The sequence below is a fragment of the Pinus tabuliformis genome, chromosome 3_2, assembly GCF_031772625.1.
Source record: "Pinus tabuliformis cultivar Carrire ecotype Pingquan chromosome 3_2, CPIR1, whole genome shotgun sequence".
In the NCBI taxonomy this organism is placed as follows: Eukaryota; Viridiplantae; Streptophyta; class Pinopsida; order Pinales; family Pinaceae; genus Pinus; species Pinus tabuliformis.
The window spans coordinates 647,127,592-647,150,199 of NC_142302.1; the positions used below are offsets into that span (position 1 = coordinate 647,127,592).

The 22,608-nt window shown below is 36.2% G+C and overlaps 1 protein-coding gene across 1 annotated transcript; it reads right to left on the minus strand.

Moving 5' to 3' along the window:
* Window positions 1–19,786: 19,786 nt before the first annotated feature.
* On the minus strand, window positions 19,787–20,263 carry LOC149182290 (uncharacterized). The gene has a single exon (XM_089414514.1). The coding sequence runs from the start codon at window positions 20,261–20,263 to the stop codon at window positions 19,787–19,789; it is 477 nt and encodes a 158-aa protein (XP_089270640.1).
* Between the last annotated feature and the right edge of the window lie 2,345 nt (window positions 20,264–22,608).

Here is a 22,608-nt window from a genome sequence, read left to right on the forward strand (position 1 = left end):
TAGCACAGGATTACATCTAAGCACCAGTCTTGGTCTTTCAAATGAGACTCCATATTCAAGCAAGTATGAAAATAACAAATATTCGAGTTCATTTCAACATAAGACTAATATGGATCAGTTGAAGGATGATGTAAAATTGGGCACTATGACTCTGAGATAATTGCTTGCAAGACCAAAGAGGGTGGTGGATTGGTTGGAATGCCTGCACATATTTTTGAAAATTATAGAGACCATAGACCTTGCACATTCTGAAAGACTAGTTTTACAAAGTATAAGACCCTCGTTTGAGAATTTCATCAGTCACTCACATATCTTTTATAGATTGTACTAATACTTTTAGTAGTCTTGGTTCCAATTCATCAGATTGTTGTAATGGAAGGATCTTGTTGCACACGAATATACATAACAATATATGCAATATGAATTAAGAAACACAACTTGCGAGGACAAGACAAGAGGACCAAAGCATACCAACACATAATACAAGTCGTGATTGTCAAGAAAATAGGATTTCAACAAGATTGTGTCCTTGGAAGGGCACAATACCTAGAAATGCCATCAACAATAGGTTAGAGACACCAAAATGATGCACTCATTTTGGTGCCCCAAATACGACTGAAAGAAATGTTCACATAAGCATTTATCTTTTGTTGCATCAGCATATTCTTCCCATGAAATTTCTGTGGAAAAGATATTAAATGCAAGGAAAGAGATGAGAAATACTAAAATGAAGGCCAAAGTTGAGGAAGAGAGAAGACAAGAGAAGTTTTGGCAGAACCAGTTAAAGCAGATCTCTCATATGGAGAAAATGTGGTACACTAGTCCAGAGGAGCTTGTAGGAGGATCATTCTCATTTTCTTCAAATATTTACTCTCTAGGAATTCTCTTTTTTGAGGTGAGTGAAGCCGACGTAATCTGGATTGCATAATTTTAGGAGATATTTTTTTTGTATCAGAATAAGTAACGGACTTAATGCTTGAAATGCTAAAAGTAGTGTGGTTAATGTCATATGTCAAGAAGATGGCATATGAAATGTGGTTTTGGAGTTTAACATCCGGTATTGGGGTTTTCAAGGCTGCCACCACCAAAGCTCCAATGCTGAAAGCATACTTTAGCATTTTGGGCTTGAAACGTCATTGATCTCTCGAAGAAAGCCTCAAGCGGAAGATAAATTATGAAATATCAGTGAAAAGTCAAAGTAATAAAAATGCATAATAATATAATCAACAATGTATAAACAAGAATATATACACTATTTTATGTGTAGAATGCGCCTTACACATTACCTTATATATATACATTCAACCATGTATAATCCATTGAGAGGAGTGAAGATCAAATTACTTTTAGTTTTTTATTTATATTACAGAGCGAGGAATGCACGGACTCATGGAATGCAAAGAAGATCAAATCCTAGTAGAACAAACTCAGTGAGCAATTGCAATTGTTGTGTAAATTAGATTTTAACTTTTTATTTATATGATTATTATGCCATAAGGCATTTCCCTATGAAAAGAAATCCCTCTAATGCCACCTGTCCTTTAGTATGCCTTTGATTTAAGTGTTAGACGATAGAAATCGCCTATACCATCCGATTAAAAACTGGTATTGTTCAGTTATGGAGATTTTCTTATGGCATCCATAACCCAACGTTCCTCTAAATCCGGGCACTAAAGGCAACACTTCTACAGGTTCTTTCGAGCTATGCATTACAGGTGCTCCAATCGTTTGACAAAAATAGCCTTCGTGGGAGCTCGGGAAAGGCTTTCTTGCAGGGGTCTTGACTCATTCTCTTCTGCAGATGGGGTTTTCCGCTTCCTCGCCCGCGTTCCGCCCCGGAAGCAAGGAAAAGTTAAGATAATGTGGCACCTTCTGAAGTAGAGGAAGAGCCGCGACACCTTCTGAAGCAAAGGGGGAGCCATCGCCTGAAGTCTGGAGTGGTGATACCAATCCTCGGCCTCTCCCTTGGCTTACAAGAGTGAAACCTTGCTCACCTACTGTCTCAGCAATGCTCCTCTGTGTCATCGTTTGGCGGGTAATTGGCTCCGCGAGGGCTCTTCATCATCATCTTCCTCTTGCAGTTGCTCTCCTGGCTTCATGCCTCTTATGAAAGTCGTTCTTCTCCCCTTTTTGCTACAAGTTATCAACTCTTATGAGACCCCTCTTGTTTTCTTGTTTGCAGGTGAGTGAACAGTTCTCAATCCAAGTTTGAAGGTGGTTTGAAATTGTCTTCCCGTAAATAACCAAGCGCTCCCTTTCTTTTTCCAGGTGGACAAATTTTCCACCAAGTCTGCAGCGTATTTATTTTTCTGTTATTAATGCATGGACCCTATTTAATTTCTACCCAAGAGTTTCTCGAGGAGGGTTTCAGATTTATCTATGGCCGCTTTAACGACATTTAGGCAGTTTTAACTACTTATTGTTCTATGTAAAATTGATGTATTGTTATTGTTGTTATTCTACACTGTATTTAGCCATGTAATCACACTTAAGTTACCGGGTTTTAACAAATCGGGACCAACGGTTAGTCATTTGTTAGGTTGGAGTATATTTACATGGAGATAACGACTATATTCACCTAGATCAGAGTTCAATAGAGAAGTAATCCACGCGATCTGTGCAAAATCCTCCATATTTGTGCAAGAAGGAATTGTTCTCCGTTGTCCACATGTAAGTTCATTTTCTTTCCAGACTGTAATTGTTTCACCAATCAACCCATGAATTTGCTTTTATGGATCAGGAAAAGTAATTTTCTATGTAGGATTGCATCTGCAAATTTATAGAATTGATTGCGCCTGAAACTATTTTTTTGCTTTTATGCAAGTTTTTAATAAATCTAGAATAAGCTAGATTTTAATTAAGTAAATTTGTAGGTCGTTTCTTCTTCCCAGGCTGTTAGGTTTCTGTTAAACACAGTTTATGAAAAAATTCTATTCAAATTAACAAATATGACCATAACTGGCTTTTAGGATCATGAGGTTATGATTTTATTCCGGTTATTGTAATCAAATCTTAATTTTTGGAGCCTCTTTACTGTCTACTGAAATTGCATCGGTGAAGGGAGATAATTATCTCTGCTTGAAATTAATTTTGCTTTAGCTCTAACTTGACTGAAGGTTCTATTAGAATAAGCCTTAGTCTAATTAAAGTAACATATGGCTTGTCTTTGACCTTATTGAAATTTTCAGTAATTATATTCCATAGTTCTGTTTTCCCTAACAATTAGTGAGAATCCACACTCCGCAACAACTTCATGCAAGCCATGTGCCGAAATGCATGAAAAGTTTTCACGTAAGCTATCTGCTTTAATTCTCATGAGAAGAGGTTTTGTAATTTTGGCCAATGTGTACAATTATTTATTGGTATATTGTTTGGAGGTCGGTATCAGATGAGGGTAATTAATGACTGGCCTTGAAAGTTAAAAATTTCACAGTATAATCTTTCTGCAAAAACAACTATATATACAGGACCTTTAAATCAATGTCTATTTATAACTTCAACTTCCTATTTGCCACTCTATTTTAGTGTCCTAAATTCCAACGAGTCCATATTCTTTGGACTATTTTCACTTTATCAAGAGGGTATTTGTGTAGAAGATTGCTTTTAATCTACAGGAGAGTATTTGTGTAGAAGATTGTTTTTATTCTACATGAGGTTTCAAAGCTCAAAGTACATCAAAATGTGGGTCCGTTGCTGAAAATACAATGATGGCTGCTTACAGGCAAAAAGAGTGGCCTCGCCGTTATAAAAATGGTTCCCACTTATGGCCACTAGCATTGCACAAACGAAAATAGTGTCACTGTCCACTTGAACCAAGGGAAGTTACAGTTATCTGTTAAGCTCCCTCTCCCAATGGCTTTTTGAAAACCAACTGCAGTAATTTATGGAAACCAACTGCAGTCATTTCCTTAAATTACGGAAATCAACTACAATTAATTAATTTCTTGTTGGGAGCTTTTGGAGTGGTCCATTACTCCCTCTGTAGTTCTCTACCATGATCTGTGGAACACTTTACACATAACCAATAGAAGCTTGATGGAAGGTTGGCTATATATACTTCTATTTGGTCCTCAAGCTCACTAACTTAATCCCCTTCAGTCTTACACCATCAAGTTAGAGTGAGCAGAGCTTGGAAGTGCCAAATGGTCTGCTTAGTTCCTCTTTTATATTGTTTAGTTTGATGGCGACTGGTGAATGAGGTCGTGCAACAAAAGTAGCCAATTTTCTTGAATTGTCTATCGACGGCAACATTAAATCCATCAGAAAGACTGACATCGTTCTCGGAATTCTTCACATGGCTTATTTTAAGCTTCTTGGTGCGTCTCCCTTTAAAAGAAGCAGTTCTGGCCGAAGAAGCTGAAGCTTCAAAAGGATAATAGCCTCGAATACAAACATACAGATAAGTCAGAGAGCTCTACGAGATATCGGATGAAGTTGCAACAACGAACCGTTCTGATTTTGTTGAAGAGTTATTGAAGCAACAAATTGGGGTAAAAGAAATTTTTAACCGTGAAAGATCAAGTTACTGGCAATCTTGTTTTTCATTATAGATCAGAGTGTGAGCAAGCATCAATGGCCGGAGGTATGTTTTCTTGGGTATTACAGTTTTTTTCGATTCTTTTAAGTGTTTGTTTCGCATTAAGAATCGTTATTAAGCTTACATTTGGTATCAGAGCAAATTTTATCTTTGCCTTGGTGTAATTGTTGTTCAAATTTATAACCGTGCTCATATTTAATTTGCATGAAGCGGTGCTTTAATTTTATTTTATTTTGCGAGGAATTATTGCCGTCGTTTACAGTAATGCTGATATTTATGGCGCTTTTTACTCGTACTCTGTCACTTATAGTTCTGGTTCTATTCATGCTTACCTTTACACTTTACTTCCAGCGGAAGCCTTTTTTTTGTTTTTGCAAGAAACAAGCATATGGAATTTATTTAAGATGTCATTTTGACTTATTCCTTTCACGAAACATTGTTTTTTACTGTGGTTAAGATTTGTTTATAATCTTATAAGTGGATTTTAAGTGCTTCGTTAGTGCGGTGAAGTGTTTTCACTTTCCATATTTTTAATTGCTTCATATTAAATTGTGTATACGCCATTTCACGTAGCATGCAATGTGAAGTACTATGTATAGTTTTGTTTATGCAATTTATAATAAATAATGTCTGAGTGATCCATATAATTTTTAATTGATTAGAGAATAGCCACAACATCTCTAATTAAATAATATTATATATTATGATTGATGAGAATCATATTAATTGTAATTAATTATACTAAATATAATAAATTTTATCCCACAAGAATTTTTATTATATTTATATAATTAATTAGGATAAAATATTAAATTGTTCATAACTTACCCACAAGAATTATGAATGAATAGTTTTATCATAAAAGTTCAAATCTAAGATAAAATTTATATCGAATTATAATCATAATATACCCTTTAGAATTATGAATTAAGTGAATAATTAGATAAATTCTATCATAAAGAATAATTGAATCTGTTTGAATTGAAAATTTAGCCCACAAGCAATTTTTATGTCATTAGATTCAATTTTAAGCATGGTTTACATTGGTAAAGCATGAAATTTTATTTTTAGGCCTCAAATTTAACATAAGCATGTGATCTTTAATTTTATGCAGTTGTACAACCTGCAAATTTCTCTGAAATTCGTTGTGATATCCCTGAACTTAAGGGAGATAATTATAAGGTCTGGAAGGAGAGGGTTCTCCTTCATTTGGGGTGGATGGACATAGACTATGCTATTAGGAAAGATGAACCATCGACACTCACTAATACCAGCACTGCAGCGAACATCACGCTTTATGAACGATGGGAGAGATCTAATCACCTAAGCATGATGTTCATTAAGACTAAAATTTTAGCTGGTATTCGTGGTTCCGTTGATTAGCATGAAAAGGTCCGAGACTTGCTGAAATCCATTGATGATCAATTCGTCACTTCAGACAAGGCACTAGCAAGCACCCTAATCATGAAGTTCTCATCCCTAAGGCTCACTAGTGTGAAAGGTGTGCGCGAGCACATCATGCAAATGAGGGACACTGTGGCTCAATTGAAGAAACTCGAGGTTGAAATATCGGAGTCTTTCCTGGTGCACTACATTCTGAACACCCTTCCGCACCAATACGGACCCTTCAAAATCTCATACAACACACATAAGGATAAATGGTCAATTAATGAACTCATGACCATGTGTGTTCAAGAGGAAGAGAGACTGGTGATGGAACTGGGAGAAAGTGCAATGCTGGTAACGTGTGGAAAGGGAAAATCTCAAGCCAATAAGAAAGGGAAAGGTAAAGTACCTCCCCAAGCCGATATCAAGAAGGATTCCAAGTGTTTCTTTTGTAAAAAGAAGGGACACATGAAGAAGGAATGCGCCAAATTTCAGAAATGGCTTGCGGATAAAGGTAATTAAATCTCGTTTGTTTGTTATGAATTTAATATGGTTAATGTCAATATTAACACCTGGTGGATTGATTCTGGATCAAAAATTCAAATTTCGAATTCCTTGCAGGGTTTGCAAAACCTAAGAAAACTAGTGGGAAGTGAGCAAAGCATCTTATCAGGAAACAAGATGGGCTCGCATGTGGAAGCTATAGGAACACGCTATTTAAATTTAAGTAGTGGCTTTGTTTTAGAATTAGAAAAGACCTTTTATGTTCTAAGTTTTTCTAGAAACTTGATTTTAGTTTCAAGACTTGTACCTTTTGGATATTCCTTTAACTTTTTAGAAACATACTTCAGTTTATTTTATAAATCTGATTATGTTGGGAATGGTATTTTGTCTAATAGTCTTTACTGCATTGATTTACAAAATAATGTCACTTATGATTCAATGCATGTTCACACTAGCACTATAAGATGTGTTATTAATGAAGATTCCTCTAAATTATGGCACCAGAGACTAGGTCATATCTCCATAGAAGAATTAAAATATTGGTAAATGAAGGGGTACTTAATACTCTGGATTTTTCTGATTTCGAGACTTGTGTGGACTGCATAAAGGGAAAGCAGACCAACAAGTCAAAGAAAGGCGCCAATAGGAGTTCGGACATATTAGAGATCATACATACTGATATATGTAGTCTAGACATGGACTCACATGGTCAAAGATACTTCATCTCTTTTATAGATGATTACTCACGATATATGTATCTCTACATGCTTCACAAAAAGAGTGAAGCATTAGATGCCTTTAAGAGATTTAAGGTTGAAGTAGAGAAACAATGCGACAATCAAATTCAGATTGTGAGATCAAATAGAGGTGGAGAATATTATGGTAGATACACAGAAGATGGACAAGCACCTAGGCCATTCGCAAAATTTCTTCAAGAGCATGGGATTGTTGCCGAATACACCATGCCTGGTTCACCCGACCAGAATGGTGTAGCAGAAAAAAGAAATCGAACATTATTGGACATGGTGCGGAGTATGCTTAGCAGCTCCAATCATCCTAAATCCTTGTGGACTGAAGCACTTAAGACAACAATGCATATATTAAACCGAGTTCCAACCAAGGCTGTTTCTAAAATTCCATTTGAATTATGGAAAGGTTGGAAACCGAGTTTGTGACATATGCGCATCTGGGGATGCCCGTCTGAAGTAAGAATATATAATCCACAAGAGAAGAAGCTGGACCCAAGGAACATTAGTGGGTATTTCATTGGATATGCTAAAAGGTCTAAAGGTTACATATTTTATTGTCCATCTCACAACACTAGGATTGTGGAATCAAGAAATGCAAAGTTTCTTGAAAATGACTTGATCAGTGGGAGCGAGCAAACCAGGAACCAAAAACTACATGCTTATGTATAGACGGACGAACAATTTGGAAGTAATTGGCTACTCAGATTCTGACTTTGTTGGATGTGTTGATTCACGCAAATCAACATCAGGATACATTTTTATGATGGACGGTGGAGCTGTATCATGGAGGAGTGCCAAGCAGACCTTGATTGCCACTTCCATTATGGAAGCCGAGTTTTTCTCCTGTTTTGAGGCTACTTTACATGGTGTATGGCTTAGAAGTTTCATTTCTGGGCTTAGAATTATGGATTCTATCTCTAAGCCATTGAGAATATATTTCGACAATTCAGCTGCTGTTTTTATGGCTAAAAACAACAAAAGTGGGAGTCGAAATAAACACATTGACATTAAGTATTTAGCTATAAGGGAACGTGTTAAAGAAAAGAAAGTGGTCATTGAGCACGTCAACACTGAGTTGATGATCGCTGATCCTTTGACTAAGGGCATGCCACCGTTTAAATTCAAAGATCATGTAATGAATATGGGACTTGGTTCCATTATGTAGTTTCTCATTGTATGGACAATGTTATTTTAATGAAATTCTTAATTATTGTGATGTTTTTTTCATATTTATGTGTGCCTTAATTTTATTTGAGAGAATTCATCTGTGTAGGACCAAGAATAAACATAGGGTTTATTCATAAGAAATTGTTACCACATAAATTATAATAGAAATAAATACATAGTAATACATGGAAGATAATACTCGTCATTAGAGGACCTATCGCCATGATTCATGTATCTATTACTTAATACAGATTATCAATGGGTTTTAAGATGAGACATTATGTTTGGAAGTATGGACCAAGTGGGAGAATGTTAAGCTCCCTCTCCCAACGGCTTTCTGGAAACCAACTGCAGTAATTTCTGGAAACCAAGTGCAGTCATTTCCTTAAATTACGGAAATCAACTGCAATTAATTAATTTCTTGTTGGGAGCTTCTGGAATTGTGCATTACTCCCTCTGCAGTTCTCTACCATGATCTGTGGAACACTTGACACATAGCCAACAGAAGCTTGATGGAAGCTTGGCTATATATACCTCTGTTTGGTCCCCAAGCTCACTAACTCAATCCCCTTCAGTCTTACACCATCAAGTTGAGTGAGCAGAGCTTGGAAGTGCCAAACGGTCTGCTTAGTTCCTCTTTTATATTATTTAGTTTGATGGCGACTCGTGAATGAGGTCGTGCAACAAAAGTAGCCAATTTTCTTGAATTGTCTATCGATGGCAACAATAAATCCATTAGAAAGACTGACATCGTTCTCAAAATTCTTCACATGGCTTATTTTAAGCTTTTTGGTGTGTCTCCTTTAAAAGAAGCAGTTCTGGCTGAAGATGCTTAAGCTACAAAAGGATAATAGCCTTGAATACAAACATACAGATAGTTGGAGAGCTCTACGAGATATCGGATGAAGTTGCAACAACGAACCGTTCCGATTTTGTTGAAGAGTTGTTGAAGCAGCAACAAATTGGGGTAAAAGAAATCTTTAACCATGAAAGATCAAGTTACTGACAATCTTGTTTTTTCATTATAGATCAGACTGTGAGGAAGCATCAATGGCCGGAGGTATGTTTTCTTGGGTATTAAAGTTTTTTTCGATTCTTTAAATTGTTTGTTCCTTACATTATCTTGAAGGCAATGGGGTATCCTAAGGAGACACAAATTTATGTTACATTTGGCTCCACAAATCAACTACAGTCACGATGTGAGAGATGAATTATTCTTGGGTTATAAAATACAAGAAACACAAAGTTACGAGGATGTTTCCAAACAAAATATTATGAGTTACATTTTCCGCATAAATGAGAATATGCCACATCTTCGAGTTATCAACAGTTTCAACTCATCACGAAAGGAAATCATTAGTGTTACAATGGACCAAGAAACCCTCCACATACCTCACCTCACCCAACTTCCACTACATTGCTGCACTTAAACTGCCAAGAATTTCAAACGAAATATATCATTGATATCATTACAATTAAATGAGCAATAAATCCGATCATCAAGCAGCAAAAATATTGGAAAAGTTAAACGCACGGTTATGAATTCTGTTTTTTTTTTTTTAATTCATTGCAAATGTATTAAATTTTGAATGTCGTCGAGCCAGGTGTTGATGATATTGCTAGTTGTTTCATTAAATTTATTGATGAATATTTCAACAAATTAAATGAATGTCTTAATATGATTTGTTCTATTAATGCACGTGTGAGATGAAATACGACCCTTAGATTTTATGTAAGTTAAGTCGTAAATATGGGAACACACGTTAACACATCATGGTCAAATTATGCAATAATTTGTAATCCTGGAATGGTTCAAACTTAGCGAGTTATATATCCACCGTCCATGTATACTCCACAAAACAGAAAATTTGGTGAGAGTTATGCCCACCAAACCGTTTCACCGCACGGATCATTCTAGTTATGACAAAAGGAGCGCGCTACAAATTTCCTTAGCACTCGCATCATCCTGAAACACATCGACAATCCCACAAAGCGTTCTAAATTTTGTTTGGGTTTCTGTTCGAATTTAATAATTCTTATAATAACTTGGTGGGTGTCGTAGATTGAACATGGAGTCTGTAGAAGATACACTTAAAATCTCGATGGATCTATCGTAACCAATGAAAGAGCGCACTATAAAGGATAAATTGCTTTCAGCCTCCAAGGATGTCATACTCGATGAAAGGCCATTTGATATATGGTGGTTTCCTTTTGACACATTTTTCTGGAGCAAAACCATGTTGCAAATGTTCTATCCAAAAGAGGTGTGACAAGAACTTCAGTGGTCATCTCATATACTTCATACATTCATCATATATGTCATACATTCATGACAACAGGATTGATTCGAAAATTTTAATATCTTCTAATCTTACTAATTTTGGTTTTGAATACTTAATATGATTTTTTGAAAAGACTATTCATGCCTCTAAAATATTATAATCTCTTAAAAGTCTATTTTGGCAGATGGTAAGTAATAAACATTACATGAGAAAAACAAAATTTCATTAGATGAAAAAATTATATATATGAATTCCCTCTTTATATATAAAAGACAACATATTTTTTGTTCCGAAAAAACCATTGCATTTTGTATATATTTTTAAAAGTAAATTAAATGTATATATCTTTATTAGTATTTTTTTAAATATATATATTTTTAAAATAATTATTAATTTTAATTTTTTAAATATCTTACCATTTTCATCTCGATTATTATTTAATTCCTATATTTGAAATTTTGAAATAAACTAAATATGCATGTATGAATTTTGTTTCATTAAATGCTATGACATTTGATGTCTATCTAATTCGATATGAAGCTACGACTAAAGGAAAGCAATTTGTATTTTGGATGTATTCCCCTGGAATCTCATAGTGCAATTCTATGAATAGCAGAGTAACCTAATGCAACATTGGGAATTGATTCTTGATTTGGAACCATGGGCAATCGTGGCCAAAAGGTGTTCCGCTTTATTCGTTCACGGGTTAATGAAACATAGAGCCATGGCAGTCGGTCCCAAGCAAACTCTGAGCAACGAAACGAGAGTGTTGTTGTTTTTTTGGGGAGATAATAAGCTTCATTACCCAGGAAAATGTAATAGGTAAGCTGCGTAAACAACGATTCTTCATATGCGGAATTAAATACTTTAAAGAATAAAAAAAAATGAAACTTTAATGCCCAAGATAAATACCTCCAGCCATTGATGCTAAACATGCTTCAAAAATAAACTTTCTGCTAAACTTGAAGCAGTCCCTTCTTGTATTTTCCACAAAGCCCACCAACTGCAATTCAATCCAGCTCTTGTGCTTGCTAGTCTTTCCACAAGCGCCAGCCTTTCTATTTTCCATGTATCATTATTCACAGCAAAGGTGTGAAAAATACGATCGTTTCTCACAAAAGCCGTCCACGCCAAATGTATAAAAAGAATCAACGATAACAGTTGAAAGGAACAAGAAAAATATGCATAAAAGGGAGCCAAAGAATTTTGTAATTATACAGTAAATAAAATCTTTTTACAGATGTAGTAAAAAGGAGACTCGAATGTCCAAGATTGTTCTTTAAATAACTTAAATGATCTCTTCTTTAACACCTGGCTACTGTTTAAATGAGGCGCACTCCACCAGCAGGCACGTTATGGCTGGGTATCGAAATGACAGTGAGTGGAGGCAATATGCAGCAGGAGCAGTCAAGAACAGGCGGCGCAAAAACCAGAAGCAATCATGTGCGTGGGACAGCGCCTCTTAGATTTACAAAATTCACCTGAAATCCCTTAACCGTATGGCACTTCCAAGCTCTGCCTTCTCTGACTTGATGGTGTGAAGCTGAAGGGGATTGAGATGCAAGCTTGGGGACCAAACAGAAAAATATATAGCCAAGCTTCCATCAAGCTTCTGTTGGCTATGTGTCAGGTGTTCCACAGATCATGGTAGACAACTCCAGATGGAGTAATGAACCACTTCAGAAGCTCCAACAAGGAATTAATTAACTGTAGTTGATTTCCGTAATTTAAGGAAATTACTGTAGTTAGTTTCCAGAAATTAAGGAAATGACTGCAGTTCACTTCCATAATTGTAGGCAGCAGTGGGGAAAAAATTAATGGAGCTTAATATTCTCCCACTTGATCCATACTTCCAAACTTAATGTCTCATCTTAAAACCCATTGATAATCTGTATTAAGTAATAGATACATGAATCATGGCGATAAGTCCTCTAATGATGAGTATTATCTTCCATGTATTACAATGTATTTATTCTTATTATAGTTTATGTGGCAACAATTTCTTAATGAATAAACCTTATGTTTATTCCTGGTCCTACACAAATGAGTTTTCTCAAATCAAATAAAGGTGCACATAAATATAAGAAAAACATCACAATAATTAAGAATTTCATTAAAATAACATTGTCCATACAATGAGAAACTACATAATGGAACAAAGTCTCATATTCATTACATGATCCTTGAATTTAAACGGTGGCATGCCCTTAGTCAAAGGATCAGCGATCATCAACTCAGTGCTGATGTGCTCAATGACCACTTTCTTTTCTTTAACACGTTCCCTTATAGCCAAACACTTAATGTCGATGTCTTTATTTCGACTCCCACTTTTGTTGTTTTTAGCCATAAAAATAGTAGCTGAATTGTCACAATATATTTTCAATGGCTTAGAGATAGAATCCATAATTCTAAGCCCATAAATGAAACTCTTAAGCCATACACCATGTAAAGTAGCCTCAAAACAGGAGACGAACTCGGCTTCCATAGTGGAAGTCGCAATCAAGGTCTGCTTGGCACTCCTCCATGACACAACTCCACCGGCCATCATAAAATGTATCATGATGTTGATTTGCGTAAATCAACACATTCAGCAAAGTCAGAATCTGAGTAGCCAATTACTTCCAAAGTGTCCGTCTCTTTATACATAAGCATGTAGTCTTTGTTTCCTTGAAGGTACCTCATTACTTTCTTTGCAGCTCTCCAGTGGTCTAAACCTGGATCACTCTGATATCGTCCCAACATTCCCACAACAAATGCAATGTCAGGTCTTGTGCAGACTTGAGCATACATTAGGCTTCCGATAGCAGAAGCATATGGAATGTTCTTTATTTGTTCCCTTTCAAAGTCGTTTTTCAGGCATTGGTTCAAATTGAACCTATCACCCTTCACAATGGGAGCTACACTTGGTGAACAATCCTTCATCCGAAATCTCTCTAAAATTTTATTAATATAGGTTTCCTGTGACAGACCCAAGATGCCTTGAAATCTATCTCTATGGATCTTAAAGCCAATGACATAAGATGCCTCACCCATATCCTTCATATCAAAATTTTTAGAGAGGAATTGTTTCACCTCATATAGCAAACCCTTATCATTGGTTGCTAGCAAAATGTCATCCACATATAAAACAAGAAAACAAATTTTACTCCCACTAACTTTCAGGTATATACATTGATCCATAATGTTTTCTACAAAACCGAAAGAAGAAATTACATTATGGAATTTCAAATACCATTGGCGGGATGCTTGTTTTAAACCGTATAATGACTTATTGAGCTTGCAAACCAATTGCTCACCATCATTAGAGGGGAATCCTTCAAGTTGTTTCATGTAAACCTCCTCCTCTAGATCTCCATTAAGAAATGTCATTTTCACATCCATTTGTTGCAATTCCAAGTCGAAATGGGCTACTAATGCCATAATAACGCGCAAGGGATCTTTATTAGATACAGGAGAGAAAGTCTCCGTGTAGTCGATTCCCTCTTTCTGAGTGAATCCCTTAGCAACAAGTCTTGCCTTGTATCTCTCAATGTTGCCCAATGAGTCTTTCTTTGTCTTAAAGACCCATTTACATCTAATGGCTTTTGCACCATTAGGAAACTCAACAAGATCCCAGACTTCGTTACTCTTTATGGAATTCATCTCTTCCTTCATGGCATTGTACCATAATTCTGATTCTTTGCAACTCATGGCTTGTGAAAAGGATTCGGGATCATTTTCGGCTCCAATGTTATAGTCAGATACTTGCATATACACAACATAATCATCAGGAATTGCTGATCTCTTTGGTCTAATAGATCTTCTTAATGTTGTACCATCATCTTCCTAAGAAGTATGTGGTTCAACTTGTTGTTCAAAAGTTCTTGGCAACTCTTGAACCACCTGATCTACAGAAATGTCGTCAGTAGCTTGTGGAACTTCAACAATTGGTTGTTCAACACCAGTTTGTACTTGAGGGGTGCTATGAACAATAACCAATTTATCACTTGAGATGGAAGGTTGAAAATCTAAATGATCCTTCTCAGAAACTATGTTCCTGGTTTGATCGCTCCCACTGATCAAGTTATTTTCAAGAAACTTTGCATTTCTTGATTCCACAATCCTAGTGCTGTGAGATGGACAATAAAATCTGTAACCTTTAGACCTTTCAGCATATCCAATGAAATACCCACTAATGGTCCTTGGGTCCAGCTTCTTCTCTTGTGGATTATATATTCTTACTTTAGACGGGCATCCCCAAACGCGCATATGTCACAAACTCGGTTTCCAACCTTTCCATAATTCAAATGGCATTTTAGGAACAACCTTGGTTGGAACTCGGTTTAATATATACACTGTCGTCTTAAGTGCTTCAGTCCACAAGGATTTAGGAAGATTGGAGCTGCTAAGCATACTCCGCACCATGTCCAATAATGTTCGGTTTCTTCTTTCTGCTACACCATTCTGGTCGGGTGAACCATGCATGGTGTATTGGGCAACAATCCCATGCTCTTGAAAAAATTTTGCAAATGGCCCAGGTGCTTGTCCATCTTCTGTGTATCTACCATAATATTCTCCACCTCTATCTGATCTCACGATCTTAATTTGCTTGCCGCATTGTTTCTCTACTTCAGCCTTAAAGATCTTAAAGGCATCTAATGCTTCGCTCTGCTTACGAAGCATGTAGAGATACATATATCGTGAGTAATCATCTATAAAGGAGATGAAGTATCTCTGACCATGTGAGTCCATGTCTGGACTACATATATTAGTATGTATGATCTCTAATATGTTTGAACTCCTATTTGCACCTTTCTTTGACTTGTTGGTCTGCTTTCCCTTTATGCAGTCCACACAAGTCTTGAAATCAGTAGAATCCAGAGTTAAGTACCCCTTCATTTACCAATCTTTTAATTCTTTCTATGGAGATATGACCTAGTCTCCGGTGCCATAATTTAGAGGAATCTTCATTAATAACACATTTTTTAGTGCCAGTGTGAACATGCATTGAATCATAAGTGACATTGTTTTTTAAATTAATGCAATAAAGACCATTAGACAAAATACTATTCCCAACATAATCAGATTTATAAAATAGACTGAAGGATGTTTCTAAAAAGTTAAAGGAATATCCAAAAGGTACAAGCCTTGAGACTGAAATCAAGTTTCTAGAAAAACTTGGAACATAAAAGGTCTTTTCTAATTCTAAAACAAAGCCACTACTTAAAGTTAAATAACATGTTCCTATAGCTTCCACATGCGAGCCCATCTTGTTTCTTGATAAGATGCTTTGCTCACTTCCCACCGACTTCCTTAGGTTTTGCAAACCCTGCAAGGAATTCGAAATTTGAATTGTTGATCCAGAATCAATCCACCATGTGTTAATATTGACGTTAACCATATTAGATTCATAAAAAATAAACAAGATTAAATTACCTTTATCCGCAAGCCATTTCTGAAATTTGGCGCATTCCTTCTTCATGTGTCCCTTCTTTTTACAGAAGAAACACTTGGAATCCTTCTTGATATTGGCTTGGGGAGGTACTTTACCTTTCCCTTTCCGATTGGCTTGAGATTTGCCCTTTCCACGCATTGCCAGCATTGCACTTTCTCCTAATTCCATCACCAGTCTCTCTTCCTCTTGAACACACATGGTCATGAGTTCATTAATTGACCATTTATCCTTATGTGTGTTGTATGAGATTTTGAAAGGTCTGTATTGGTGCGGAAGGGTGTTCAGGATGTAGTGCACCAGGAAGGACTCCAATATTTCAACCTCGAGTTTCTTCAATTGAGCCACATTGACCCTCATCTGCATGATGTGCTCGCGCACACCTTTCACACTGGTGAGTCTTAGGGATGAGAACTTCATGATTAGGGTGCTTGCTAGTGCCTTGTTTGAAGTGACGAATTGATCATCAATGGCTTTCAGCAAGTCTCGGACCTTTTCATGCTGATCAACGAAACCACGAATACCAGCTAAAATTTTAGTCTTAATGAACATCATGCTTAGGCGATTAGATCTTTCCCATCGTTCATAAAGCGTGATGTCCGCTACAATGCTGGTATCAGTGAGTGCCGGTGGTTCATCTTTTCTAATAGCATAGTTTATGTCCATCCACACCAAATGAAGGAGAACCCTATCCTTCCAAACCTTATAGTTATCTCCCTTAAGTTTAGGGATATCACAACGAATTTCAGAGAAATTTGCAGGTTGTACAACTGCATCAAAATTAAAAATCACATGGTTATGTTAAAATTGAGGCTTAAATAAAATTTCATGTTGTACCAATGTAAATCATGCTCAAAATTGAATCTAATGACATAAAAATTGCCTGTGGGCTAAATTTTCAATTCAAGCAGATTCAATTATTCATAGTTTTGAACTTTATGATAAAACTATTAATTCATAACTCCTGTGGGTAAGTTATGAAATTTTATCCTAATTAATTACATAAATATAATAAAAATTCATGTGGGATAAAATTTATTATATTTAGTATAATTAATTATAATTAATGTCCGAATAATCTTTATGTGATCCTAATCTATCAATATATAATATTATTTAATTATAGATGCAATGGCTATTCTCTAATCAATTAAAATTATATGGATCACTAGACATTATTTCTTATAAATTGCATAAACAAAATATACACAGTACTTCACATTTCATGCTACGTGAAATGGCGTATACACAGTTTAACATGAAACATTTAAAAAATATGGAAAGCGGAAACAATTACCGCATCGACCAAACACTTCAAAATTTACTTATAAAATTATAAACATTTTTTTTTTTAACCATAGTAAAAAACCATGTTTGGTGAAAAGAATAAGTCAAAATGAGATTTTAAATAAACTCCATATGGCTCCGTACTAATATAACCAAAACTATAAGTGACATAGTATAAGTAAAAACTCCAATAAATATCAGTATTACTGTAAATTACGGCAATAATTCGTCACAAGATAAAATAAAATTAAAGCACTGCTGTAAATTTGCACACATCAAGGCAGAGATAAATTAATGCTCTGATATCAAATGATAGCGTAAACAACGATTCTTCATATGCAGAATTAAATACTTTAACGAATAAAAAAAAAATGAAACTTTAATGCCCAAGATAAATACCTCTAGCCATTGATGCTAAACGCGCTTCAAAAATAAACTTTCTGCTAAACTTGAAGTAGTCCCTTCTTGTATTTTCCACAAAGCCCACCAACTGCAATTCAGTCCAGCTCTTGTGCTTGCTAGTCTTTCCACAAGTGTCAACCTTTCTATTTTCCATGTATCATTATTCACAGCAAAGGTGTGAAAAATACGATCATTTCTCACAAAAATCGTCCACGCCAAATGTATAAACGGAATCAACGATAACAGTTGAAAGGAACAAGAAAAATATGCATAAAAGGGAGCCAAAGAATGCTGTAATTATACAGTGAATAAAATCTTTTTACAGATGTAGTAAAAAGGAGACTCGAATGTCCAAGACTTTTCTTTAAACAACTTAAAGGCTCTCTTCTTTAACACCTGGCTACTGTTTAAATAAGGCGCACTCCACCATCAGGCACGTTATGGTTGGATATCGAAATGACAGTGAGTGGAGGCAATATGCAGCAGGAGCAGTCAAGAACAGGTGGCGCAAAAACCAGAAGCAATCATGTGCGTGGGACCGCGCCTCTTAGATTTACAAAATTCACCTGAAATTCCTTAACCGTATGGAACTTCCAAGCTCTGCCTTCTCTGACTTGATGGTGTGAAGCTGAAGGGGATTGAGATGCAAGCTTGGGGACCAAACAGAAAAATATATAGCCAAGCTTCCATCAAGCTTCTGTTGGCCATGTGTCAGGTGTTCCACAGATCATGGTAGACAACTCTAGATGGAGTAATGAACCACTTCAGAAGTTCCAACAAGAAATTAATTAACTGCAGTTGATTTCTGTAATTTAAGAAAATTACTGCAGTTGGTTTCCAGAAATTAAGGAAATGACTGCAGTTCACTTCCATAATTGTAGGCAACAGCGAGGAAAAACTTAATGGAGCTTAACACTCAAAGGTAGTGATAGGTAATATGAAATGTTGGCGAGGCCATTGACTATTAATTTGACTGACTATTAGCCAATTTTCTGACATTAAATCTAGATGTGCAGACTGCTGCAAGGCAACACGTTATTTAATTGGGTTTATTTTGAGAGGAATGATTTTTAAGCTATTTATTAAAATAAAGTAATGAAACATATATATTGTGATGGTTATATTTTTTTTTGTTTCGTAAATAAGTATGAATATTGAATTTTAATAATCTATTAAAATGGTAGATTTTATTTAAACACCCGAAATTTACGCTAACAAAAAAAACTTTTAAAATCTATATATCTTATACGTGTAATTTTATTTATCAAATTTTTATCCAAAATCGTCGATCGTCGATTTAACTTTTTATTGTTTTAATTTAAAAAAACAATATTAATTTTAATTTTTTATTATTTTAATTTCTAACAAACAATGTTGAATTATTATTCTAGTTCATTTTATTTTTCCAATTTTTTCCAAAATCTTTTATAGATAGTGGGATTATCAAATATAAGACCCCATTTTCCATGGAAACTCGTAGTTGTCTCTAAAAGCTTCCGTGTAAATCATATAGCCAATTCCTCTTTCGTGTTAGATAAAGACATTGCCCTATAGATTTTATTACCTCAACCCGAGTTCTTAAAATTGATTTAGTATAGATCGTCTAATAAGAGAAACATTTTCGTGCTAATGTGTGATTTTCATGTTCAATAGAAATCACATATTCAATAGTAGTTGTTTTTGTTTTTGTTTTTTCCGTAAGAAAAAAGCTATATTATATTCATAATAATTTTTTATAATACAACATCTGCCAGATATATTTATCAGATAGTGAAACTAGTAATGGCCTGAAGGCCCATGATGTGAGATATCATGATAAATATCACAGAAAATATACCCAGATTTTGGCATGTAAGCCAACAGATTGATAGATATCCGCTACAAATCACCAAAAAAAAAACAAAATCCATCTCTAGATTATACAAAAATATATAGAGGCCTTCTGTATAAAGCAACTGTGATGAGAATGACTGATGAAAAAAAGAGGAAAATTAAAAGGGTTCATGCTACATACCAGAGATGTGGAGAAAAAGATAATATGTTATGTACCCGACAGATAGAAGTCCTGTATATTGTGCCAAACATCTCCCACTGTTATGGACACCTTCCATAATTCATTTGGTGAAGAAAGGCCTTCTTTAGAGAGAGCATCTGCCTCTTTGTTAAAAGTTCTTTCGATATGTTGAATAGAATAGTCCTTACGTGATTTCCAGATAGAGGCTATTCTGTCCAACCACCCCGAAAGATTGATATTTTTGATGAAATGGACAGATTTTACATGATCAATTACCACCTTGGAGTCTCCATAAATATGCAGACCCTGGATGTTTAAAAAGTCACTAAGGCTCAAGAGTCCCGCCAAAGCCATAGCCTCTGCTTTATTGTTCGTCCCTTTCCCACCGTGCCAAGAGATGTCAATATGCTGGTCCTCGCATGGAATAATAAGAACCCCACAAGCACAGAATCCATTCATTGCCGCCCCATCAAAGTAAGCACGCGGAACATCTGTGGGTTCCATCTTATTCCCAAAATGCGTCCTATAACTATGAAGAATATTTGGGGACCTGCAGACGGAAAGATGTGATAAGATAGAATCAAGTACATTGGAATAGCTTTCCTTGCTGTTTTGGAATAGTGCTCTATTCCTCCATTTCCAAATAGCCCAAATGGAAATCAGCGGAATTGGTCTCCAGTCTGTTTTCATCTTACTCCACCATTGAAAAGCATCCTTTATAGATGGGAAAGAAATCCTATTAAAACCAAAATGATCAGCAAGACACTTCCATATCTTCATAGAATAGGGGCAGACGAGGAAAATGTGATAATTGTTTTCTTCATTCGATTTGCAGATAGGACAGATTGCTGGCCCGCACCAATTCCTTTTTTGTAAATTATCCCACGTAAGATTCTTGTTGTAGAAAACCAGCCAAGCGAATAAAATAATCTTGATAGGGCAATTCAATTTCCAAAAGGCTAAGGGGAAAATGATATCAGGGGGGTTTGATTTGTCCAGCTGAAGTTGGTTATAAATATCTTTTACATAAACTGAAGACCGCCCCTTGTAACCTTTCCAAATTAGTTGATCCACCTCCACTGTTTTGAAAATACCCCTGTTTCTCATAGACCAAATGACCTTATCCCATTGAGGAGTCAGATCAGCATTGAGATCCAACATCTCGACCGATTTCCATATAGGAATGGAACCCATCCATGTGTCAATGACCTGTTCCTTACACATTCAATAGTTTATGGTGCTCTTGAAGAAGATTTATACATGATATACTTGACGGGAGGGGTTTTAATGGAGAAATTAATTTACATTTATTAATATGTACAAAGTTTTTTAATTTTAGAGATTAATTTTTAATTAAACAAAATTTTGTTTTTAATAAATTAATATTGATGATGATGGTGGTGGTGGTGGTTAACGTCCATTGAGACCAAACTTTGGTCTATCAGACCTAAAGAAATGAATTATTTAGTTTGATTTAAGATTTTATTCCTATGCTAAAAAATCTTGGAGAGAAGCCTTTTGATTATTTTTATTTTTGTTAATTATATTTTTGGATTATTTCCATTAAAAAAAATTAATAATATTTGATTTTAATAAATTAATTTAAATATTATTTTTCAAAACTCGTTGTTAATAAATTAATATCATAATTTAAATATTATTTTTTATTCTTGTTAGTTATATTTTTATATTATTTCTCATTAATAGAAATTTTTAATAATGGAGATCTGACATGAAAAGAATGGAAAGTGGTCTTACGGTTTCATGGTAAGGAGAAGACGATGACGGGTCCTGGGGTTCGATGCCGCGACTGATGGCAACCCTCCTTTGATGCCCGCCTGCACCTGCCCTCATAACCTGTGAACAAACCCCTGCTCCCCTCTACGTTACTAGCACCGGTTAACCGTTTGACCAACCCCAGCTGTTGCGGTATACTTCTACCTCTCAGGGTTTCATCCCTTCCCGTTTACTAACCTTCACAGTTTTCTGTTGTGTTTCTGTCCTCTTCTGGCAGCTGTCATAAACAATTCTCGACAGTTATGGATGAGCTGGGCGACTTTCCGGATCCTTCGGAGGATGTGCCCATATGGACACCCACCAGGACCACCACTGCCAGTTTTTTCCCTTTCATGTCCGACCTTACCGACGAGATAGAAGCTCTCCCACCGTTTTCTCACCCTCGCATTCCACCGGTTTCTCTCCCTGAAGATGTGCCCTCTCCCCCTGAGTTCATCTCTCAACCCCTCTCGCCGCGCTCTCTGGCCCTTATCGACCCTCCGCTTAAGCCTATCTGCCCGACTCTCGGAGGCGTTTCTGCCCATAACCCTCCTCCGGCGGTGACTAGCCCTATTCCCTCTGAAATTCCCCAGGTTCTGTGGTCCTTGGTCCAGTTCCATCTGCTCCGCTGTTCTCTTCGGCTCCCTCTAGGGGGCATTATACTGGCATTGGACCAATTTCTGGCATTTTTGCTTCTATTCTGCAAGCGGTGACTGAAAACCCTAGGGTTTCTCCTTCGCCGGGACCTTCTCAACCCTCCTCGACTCAGGAAGCGTCGGCTGCAGGGGGTTCTGGGCTTTCAAGAAAGAAAAGGGGTCTAAAGCTTTGGGCCTGTGCGGTGCCCCTCAATTTTGCAGAGGACATTAAATTACTGGACGCCATGGACATAGCTGAGAAGGTGTTAGTCGGTCGGGTTTGTGGCAAAATTACAACAATGGGTCTCGGAGGTCTGGGGCGAAAACCTGAAGGATATCCTGAAGGTTCAAACCCTAGTCAAAGGATGGTTTGCTTTGCATTTCAGCTGTTTGGAGCACACTAACTGGGTGCTCTCCACGATCTGGCACATTGACCTT